Source organism: Frankliniella occidentalis, unplaced genomic scaffold (assembly GCF_000697945.3).
Source record: "Frankliniella occidentalis isolate FOCC.00 unplaced genomic scaffold, Focc_3.1 Scaffold47, whole genome shotgun sequence".
Classification (NCBI taxonomy): Eukaryota; Metazoa; Arthropoda; class Insecta; order Thysanoptera; family Thripidae; genus Frankliniella; species Frankliniella occidentalis.
In genome coordinates, this window is record NW_026267177.1 from 846,520 (window position 1) to 855,659 (window position 9,140).

The 9,140-nt window shown below is 40.4% G+C and overlaps 3 protein-coding genes across 5 annotated transcripts in view; 2 read left to right on the forward strand and 1 right to left on the reverse strand.

Annotated features, from left to right (window-relative positions):
* Window positions 1-1,405, reverse strand: part of LOC113207896 (eukaryotic translation initiation factor 4 gamma 3) — a 50,119-nt gene extending 48,714 nt beyond the window's left edge. Inside the window, exon 1 of one of the 2 annotated variants that reach the window (XM_026424645.2) lies at window positions 1,135-1,405. In XM_026424645.2, the coding sequence (XP_026280430.1) occupies window positions 1,135-1,202 (68 nt within the window). In that variant the 5' untranslated portion in view covers window positions 1,203-1,405. Of the gene's footprint in view, window positions 1-778; window positions 923-1,134 lie in introns of those variants that run through there. The other variant, XM_052267147.1, reaches the window with a different exon arrangement.
* LOC113207927 (actin, clone 403) overlaps window positions 1-9,140 on the forward strand; it is a 16,536-nt gene that overhangs the window by 1,120 nt on the left and 6,276 nt on the right. The window lies entirely within an intron of this gene.
* LOC113207897 (histone acetyltransferase KAT2A) lies at window positions 921-7,038 on the forward strand. Of its 2 annotated transcripts, none has more exons than XM_052267148.1 (17): window positions 921-1,021; window positions 1,974-2,045; window positions 2,332-2,640; window positions 2,721-2,844; window positions 2,961-3,106; window positions 3,290-3,430; window positions 3,510-3,643; window positions 3,726-3,917; window positions 3,990-4,105; window positions 4,199-4,325; window positions 4,405-4,528; window positions 4,621-4,826; window positions 4,924-5,144; window positions 5,244-5,404; window positions 5,497-5,724; window positions 5,815-5,905; window positions 6,004-7,038. In XM_052267148.1, exons 3-17 carry the CDS (start codon window positions 2,422-2,424, stop codon window positions 6,195-6,197), a joined length of 2,424 nt encoding a protein of 807 aa, XP_052123108.1. In that variant the 5' UTR covers window positions 921-1,021; window positions 1,974-2,045; window positions 2,332-2,421; the 3' UTR covers window positions 6,198-7,038. The 2 variants fall into 2 exon arrangements, with proteins under 2 accessions (XP_052123108.1, XP_026280435.1); XM_026424650.2 differs by having other exon boundaries at window positions 937-1,021; window positions 1,977-2,045.

The window sequence follows — 9,140 nt, forward strand, 5'->3', positions numbered from 1 at the left end:
CAAGTTCTTTGCCACTATCCAGTTTAAATCCCCCGAAAATTGTTTGTCCAGCAAAAATTTTGACAGGATTGAACAGAAATTATGAGAAGGGATTCCTTTAAACCAGGACTACATATATACCCACAGGTAAATCAAAATTATAAAAACCACTTGAAATATTATGAAGTAAATATTGTTCAGATATTGAGATTAAAAATGAGAATGTATTCACAAAAATATGCTTTCAAAAACAATTCATTTTGGAATGTCACCTAATTGAAAAATTTGAAAACTACTCACTGCTGTGGAATGTTATGATAGCCGAGTATGTGGAACAGTGGCAAAAGCAAAATATACTAGACTTGAATTGATTTTGATCACACAATCTCAAAGACAAAAGTTGTGCAAGGGGGCACTAAGCATATTGATGGTGGTAGATAACAATTATAAAGTAGGTATCAAAGAACAAATGATATAATTTAGACAGTTACATTATCTAGACAGGGCGGAGAACTACATGAAAGTGAATGAGCAAACTCGTAACATGAGAGGCATGATGCTCAAAGGTTAAGTATGAGTCATGCTAAATCCTAACAACCAAATGGTTCTGTTACCAAATCATAAGCTGACCCAAGCAAAACCAATTTCGAAAACACACACTGAAACAATCACAGGAAACCCACCCACATGTCCAAAGCTTGCTGTCATGCCATGACACTTGTTATGTTATTGTTGAAAATGACAACTCAGGGCAATTGCTAAACCAAAGGCACAGACAGAGTACACAAATATTTCCTACCTTCCCCGGGGTAGAATTCTCCATAGTTCCACATTTCTTGGTCCATGGACATGTCACTTCCATAACCTGGATGATTTGTCAAATCATCACAGGGCCCCTGTTGGCAAGATAGTCTAGGGTCCATTGCCGGACTCGGTGAGACACCCTTAACCTCTCAAGGTCTTCAGTCTTGGGATGTCGTGCGTCCGAAGAGCTTCTGATCACTGCACAGCCGCGATGCACACTTCATATGTGGGACATACGGTAAATACAGCACTAACTTACCGGTCGGGCTATAAGTGTCACAGCCCTGACCGGACTACCTTCAACACCGCACACTTACCAAACTACAAGGTTAAATGAATGATGAAGGATACGCGTTAGGAGGGTATCGGGAAAATCCTTGGTTCTGTCCACCTTGATGTTTTCCCTTTTGCATGCTCATCGCAACGTGTTTGATAATACGCTTAGAGTCCTCATAGAGGGACCTGCGTTTTGTTATAAATACAATTTATCTTCCAATGCGGAAAGAACGACACACGAACTTAGAACCTTAAATCTTTCTTATCCCGTTTCGTAATCATTTTTGTACGAAATATTGCGTAAATCATGCAGATGATTACGGATATATACGTGTTATAACCACTTTCACAACACTTTTCCTAGGATTTCAAGAATATGCCTTCGTGAATTTCCGTGAAATATTCGGGTGCTGTCGACAGCTCAAACATGGCGGCCGCACAAAAACAAAAGGCGTACGATACTGGTTGCGAGCATGGTAGATGTTAAGAGACTGAATGGTTTATTCGGTTTATTGTTACAACATGATCTGTTATTACAAGGTTAACGGACAGGTATGCTACTTCGTTATTTGACTTGTTTTAGTCATGAAAAGGTGTGTGTTATTGAACTCAACATGCCCCTCTTTAAAACAACTAAGAGTCCGACGTTCCCTTGTCACCGACTTTCGCGCCGTTCGCGCCGTTTTGTCTGGTCCATTCCATTCCAGAAGAAGCACAACAGACGACAGCGGTGTTTGGGCCAGCTAAAGTTTTCTCATGGCATTGTTTTTTTTTTTTCTAGTTCTAGGCATCTAAATAGGCTAGTTCTAGAAGGGTTTTGACTTTCAAAACGTGCATCATGTGCATTAAAGCTCATTTTCTTCTCGATTCTCATCTTTGGCATTTTTGTGTTTTCATGCCGTGCTGATTTACAGAAGGCGGAGTGTGAAGAGGATGGAGGAGGGAAAACAAATATGGCGTCGCTCCTGTATATTTCAGAATATTAGGTATGTTATATTTTATACTCGTTTTGTTTTGAGCTCAAAAGATAAAAACAAGCTTCCTCAATGGAGAAAATTCCATTTTACTATACTCTCAATCGGTTTGAACTGCACCTTACTCTCCATTGTATAGTGCTTGTCGTCTACGTAAATCTTCAACCGGCGCCATAACCTAAACTTTTGTTATATTTATTATGTCAACAAATAAACATACCCCACTTTTTCTAGAAGGATTGTCTTTGGAATACTTCATGCCGTAAATAATGGTGGCTAATTTTAAATCTGTCCACAGGTTTTAGCTACCGTTGGATTTTCTGTCTGAGATTTGAGAATTTTCAAATTATTGTATGTATACGGGACACAATCCCAGCTGAACACTACAATGGCTAGCAGTGGTGCGACTCCGGAACCTAGTACTAGTACTACAGATGATGCTGCCAGAACTGGAATAGGAGTTGTTGGTAGTCCTGCTGGAAATCAAAGTGAACAGCCTGTGCGCCCTAACAACCATGTACAGCGCATTCAACTTCGAAAGAAACAAGTTTCCAACTGGCCTCACAGTAAAAAGCTTTTAAAGTTAGCAATCTATTCAGCATGCCAGGTAATTTTTGAAATTAGCTTTTAATTTCTTCCATGGTTTTGCCTTCTCTGGTGTATATTTTTAACATTTTACATCCACAGGGTGACAGTTGTAAATGTAATGGATGGAAAGCTCCAACTCCTCCTGCTCGTTCACCACGTGCCGATTCAACACAGCCTTTGGCTAATTTCACAGATCCATGTCGATGCTGTACTCATGACCTACGTAAGTCTGAACTCTTGCCATATATGTTTACTTGTTTTTCTCTCATGTTATTATTGTTATGTTTAAGTTTAATCTACTCATTGTACTACAATTGTGATTTGTATTTGATTGTACAGGCTCTCATGTTACTCATTTAGAATCTATTGATGAAAATGATCTAAATAAATTATTGGGTATGGTGGTTGATGTGGAAAATATATTTATGGCAATGCACAAAGAAGAAGATGAAGAGACCAAAAGAGTTTATTTTTATCTATTCAAGGTTTGTTGAAATTTTAATGGTCCTGTAATGTTTTATAAGATGTGACTTAAGGTAGAAGGGTGTTTCACACTTTTGAAAATGAGATTAGTATCAATGCTGAGGCATTCAAGATTCATCATTCACTTGTACTTCACTATGCTCTCAAACTATTCTAATTTTTATTTATGACTTATAATTTTACAGTTATTAAGGAAATGTATAATGGCAAACACTACTCCTACAACATCAGAAGGACCTTTAGGACAACCTCCCTTTGAAACTCCTAGCATTCACCGTGCTGTTTCCAATTTTGTTTTGTTGAAGTATGCCCATGCCACTCAGAGGGTGAGTCATTACTCTGCTCTACATTCTTTTAATAAATTTTAAATCAATCAATTTCTTTCTATTATCCTGAATATTCCAGGAATATTCCACTATGTCCGACTTGGCTAAAATGTTTTTGCATTGCCTAAACCATTGGAATTTTGAGGCTCCAAGTGTCAAGAAGAATACTTTGTCAACTGAAGACTTTAGCCTCTATAAAATTCATTATACAAGGTAAAGAGTCTGTTCTCACCTGTTAAGCTCTTTGTGCCTCCTGCTTTAAAAAGTAATTTTTATCACTTATTTGACTTTACAGGTGGCTTGTCTTTTGTCACATTCCTGCATTTTGTGACTCTTTCCCTCATTCGGAAACTACACAAGTTTTTGGACGGTCATTGCTCAGATATGTATTTAAGTCTGTTAAAAGGCAACTGAAAGAAAAAATTAAAAATGAGAAGAATCGCATGCCACATGAGAAACGTTACCTCCTTTTGAATAACTTTCCAAGGTAATGGTGTTGCTTCTTTTATCCACATTTTTATAGCCTTCTATTTTTAGCTAATTAGTTTTTCTCCATAAGGTTTCTGGCTCAGCTAGAGGAAGAAATTTATGCTGTAAGTTCACCCATTTGGGATGTTGATTTCAAACATGAACTTCCTGCACATTTACAACATTTACAACCTCATGATCCTAAAGGTAAGTTCACTTAGTTCTCATTGTTAAATAGACATTTTCATCTGCAATTGTAATTTGCTTGTGTCATGTTTCCATGATATTTCTTTCTCTCAGTTGTAATGGGTGTACGAAGACCAGGAGAATTTGAGAAATTAATGGTTATGCCAAACGACAAGGAACAATTTACGACAATTAACTTAACTCCTGGAATTGGCAAAAAGCATGGAAGACCTGAAACTGGGTAAACTTTATAGCTTCAATATTTCTATATTAAAATTCTGTCCTTCTTCAAACTCTTACATCCCAATGTTCACATTTAGAGCTGCTTTGGAGCCTCATGCTAAACGAGCAAGAATAGAGGATAGCTGTGATGATGTTTCCGATCAGACAATTGCTCAAATCATTGCAACTATAAATGATCCTAGCTGCATGGCTGGACCTGAGGTAAATAAATCTAACATTTAAAATTTTTCTCTTAGAATATATTTTTAGATGTTCCAGTTACTTTTATTCCTAGTTATTGTTCTTTGTAACAGGCTGTTTTCCCAGAGAACGCACCTCGAGACGCAGCAGTCAAGGTAGAAGAATCTAAAGGATTAATACGATTTCATGTTGTTGGTAACTCACTGTCACAATCTGTGTCCAAGCAAACTATGCTATGGCTGATTGCCCTTCAAAATGTATTTTCACACCAACTACCACGTATGCCTAAGGAATATATAACAAGACTTGTCTTTGATCCGTATGTAAAATCAGTAAATTCTATATTTCCAACAGACTGAACAAATCATACTTAGACAAAAATATCTATCTTCTAATTTGAAAAATTATCTCTTTAGGAAGCACAGAACTTTGGCTTTAATAAAGGACAATCGGGCTATTGGAGGTATATGCTTCCGCATGTTTCCAGAACAAGGATTTACTGAGATTGTCTTCCTTGCTGTAACTTCTAATGAGCAAGTAAAGGGGTACGGCACCCATCTCATGAATCATCTGAAAGATTACCACATACGAAAGAATGTGTTACATTTTTTGACTTTTGCTGATGAGTTTGCTATAGGTAAGCCAAAAATTAGGAAAGAACAAACAAGTTCTTTTCTAAGTCCATTATGTCCATTCCATGCATTTATTTAAATTCTGTATTTTTTCCTTCAACAAGGATATTTCAAAAAGCAAGGTTTCAGTAAGGACATTAGACTGCCTCGTGGATGTTACCAGGGTTACATTAAAGATTATGAAGGAGCCTCATTAATGCACTGTGAAATTGACCCCAGAATAGTCTACACAGAGTTTACTGCTGTAGTTCGCAAGCAGAAGGAGGTGAGTGTTAATGATAAAACTTTTCTTTCCCTCTGCTAGTTTTTCATCTTTGGACTTGTTTCATTATGTGTTGCAATTATTTTTTTTACCAGATTATTAAAAAGCTGATTGAGCAGCGACAGCAAGAAGTACAAAAAATACATCCGGGCTTGACATGTTTTCGAGATGGTGTCCGTAGTATTCCTGTTGAAAGTATCCCAGGTATCCTTGAAACTGGATGGAAACCTGCAGCACGGTCTACGCGTGCCTTGCAGCACTCACCAGAGGAAAGTCATGACCATGATACTCTACAACAAACATTACGTCAAGTCCTAAACACTGTAAGATCCTACTCAATTTTGTTCATTTAATTTGTATAAATTTAAGAGAGGTGAGAGAATTCTATCCTTCTGTCTCTTTATTTGTTATAGATTAAAGGCCATAGCTCTGCATGGCCATTTCTTAAGCCAGTGGACAAAAATGAGGTACCTGATTATTATGAACACATCAAGTATCCCATGGGTGAGCCATCTGTTTTTATTTATGTTTGATTCAAAAGTTATCTACCTACCTTTTATTTAGAATCCTAATAATGGATTTTTGTGAACTTTTTCTTGCAGATCTAAAAACTATGGCAGATCGTCTGAAATCTCACTACTACACTACACGACGATTGTTCATAGCTGACATGACCAGAATATTCACCAACTGTCGTCTCTATAATTCTCCAGACACTGAGTACTATAGATGTGCCACAGTCTTAGAAAAATATTTTCAAACCAAAATGAAGGAGTTAGGGTTATGGGATAAATAAGGTTTGAAACAACAATCTTTGTAATATATCTAACGTAAATCAATGAAATTATGAGATTTTTACGGTGTAAATAGAGTGATTTTTTTTGTTGACTTTTGTTATTCATAAACTCAGTTAATCAAAGTGTTTCTTGTTTATGAAGTGTTTGACCTTAGAATATTTATTTGTATGTGGCCCAATGACTGTGCAATCCTGCTTTTGTTTAAGTTTTTAGATTGTATCTAGGTTCTTTTTTTTCTTTTTTTTTTCTTTTGTGAATACTGTAGGTACCCGTCTATAAATCTCTGCACATTTGTTCTTTTCTAATTTTTCTCTGAAGTTATTCATACTTTTCATCAATGTTCAGTTGTTGTGCATATCTAGTCACCAAATTGACATTTTCAACTAAATGTTTTTTAACCTCTTTCTATCTAATCTATCCGTCTCCTGTGAAATGGTTTTGATTTTGTTTTATCCATGCATCAAAAATGAGATTTTTGAGGGAATTTAAAATGTCAAATGCTGTTATGTTTAATTTTGTTTTGTGATCCTTGATGAGCAAAACTTCATTAGATACCAAATGTATATGAAATTTGGTTTCTTCAAAAGTTAAAATTAAAATGTGCAGATTGAATGCAGTACTCAACTTTCCTGTACTCAAAAGCTTGCTAGTTCATTCATTGATTGATATACTGCAATTATTACATTTAATACCTAGATGTTATTTGATAAAATTTGATTTTTAGAAGAGAGAGATGACAATATTTTTCATGCAAATTCTATATTACTATTTGTAAATAATCTGAATTGTATATGTACATATAATCACAAGTCATGAATTAAAACTTGAGACCATGTAGAAGCTTAAATAATATTGATTTGGTACCCTTACACATTCTTTCAAGTTTGGCATAATTTCATGATTTTATTAAACGCTGTTAACTCTATTAGAGTAAATGGCTGTAAGCTCGGTCCACAATATAGTCTTGTAAATCATATGAGTCGGCATGGGCCCGTATGGGGTTTGGGGCAATACAGTTACCAAACTGTTGAGTAGTGCATAGATAGAAGGTGCACTTCCGGAGTACTTCTGTGCTGGACTGCTTCTTGGTATTCTATGGGCACAAAAGTGTACTTCACTTCATGTGTCATCCAGAAATTACGTCTGTCATTCGCCGCTACGATCATCCCATGTTCACCCCTATGCAAGCTCTTATAGCGCCTGGTGGGTAGGCGATATCCTGCCTGCAACGCATGCGTGTACTGCGGGCTGGCCTACCCTGAGTCTCGCAGGCGCTAAGCCCCCGTAACTTACCGAATGTATCTGAGAAAAATGGACGTGCAGGAGGATGCCTGACAGAGAAAGAAGAATAGCGACTAGAACATACTGATTCCTGATTGGTCGATCCATAACCCCCACTGCCGCAGTGGCGTACAGGCGGGAAGCTCTCGACCAATCAGGAACGTGTATGGGCTTCTAACCCATTAATCTACCTTCGCTAGCTGAAGTACAATACTGATCTATGAGCTACGGTCAGTTAGCTAAAATTTATCGTAGACCAGGGTGTAATGTCAAACTAAAACAATTTTTTAATTTCGCTCGAAAATTTCCCTCTGGTGCCGTGCTCAGCTGTAAAAGGCGTGTCTCTAGTCGGGGAATCTTTCCGTGCCCATGTAAGGGCTTAGCGGCTGACCGGCCGGCACGGGCAGGCCAAGTGAGTTTGAGTGAGGGAGGGCAGCCGAGCGGGTGGGAGAAATGGGGAGAAGGAGCCGTGAATGACTTGTGGCAGGTCCCTCTAAGCATGGGCAATGTTACTGTTACTCGTTTCCCCAATGGCAGATCGGCCTCGACGAGCTCGGGGATTGAGAGAGCACTGTCGTGTGCTCAGGCTAAGGACCTCGTTCAGCGTACCCAACGGCTCCTGCTGCTTCACAAAAATGAGTTTCACTACACTCTCAATGGGAAAGAATTTGTTTTTACCCAGCAACTGTGCACATCTAGATACGATACGAAATTGTATCGAGGTGTAGACAAAATAAAGCATTTTTAACCTTGTCGCGATATATCTACCTTCTTTGTGAACACATTAGTATCTACTGAAGCTTAAGGGCACATCTAACCTAGGTAGGTACAACAATTGTCTCTCCGCATTTAGAGTGCACGCGACCGTTTTTGGCCGGCTCCGCTTGCCGTATGATGTAACCGCGCCGTTCGGCCCGGGCCCCCAGCAGCACTACTGCATCCACGCCACAAGGGCGGCGGCCCCATGGTGCAGAGCAAGCCCAGCCCGAGCCGCTCGACATGACACGCTCTCTACCACGCTCGGGGCGCACGGCGCAAGGCGAGCCAGAAGCACGCGTCTGCGTGCACCTCTCGACCATCCATTATTTCGAGCCGAAAAGCGAGGCTGGGTGAAGGGGGGAGGTGCAGGGCGGGGCGACACCTCGTCCGTCGGCCGCCGCCGCTCCAGCCACCGCGCTGGTCTAATGAGCGCGCCCTCACACGCACACACACACACACACACACACGTTGATTTTTATCGGACAGAAAATAAGAAAAATGGCAGATCCCGTGTGCAATTACTCCTGAGCGCGGCGTTGCGGGCGCGGGGGTGATCGCTCGGGCGTAGCGGCGCGGGCGGAGGGGGAGGTAGCTGCTCCCCCTCCGGTACCCTCCGGGCCGGACCGTCGGAACGTCTCTCTCTCTCTCTCTCTCTCTCTCTCTCCTCGGCGTGGCGGGCCTCACCGCGCCGGCCATACATGGCGCACGCCGTGTGTCACACGCAGTCCACTTGTCGCTCAACAAGGCTCTGGTCCTGAACGTGGCGCGGCGCGGCGCTTCCTGCGGGCGTGACCGCACAGCCCCGGCGGCGTGGCTGGGGACCTCTGGTGCTTCCTGAAGCACTGCCGCGACTGCCCGCCGCGCACACTCGTATGCTTCCGGAGCATCCAGCGGTGAGGCTA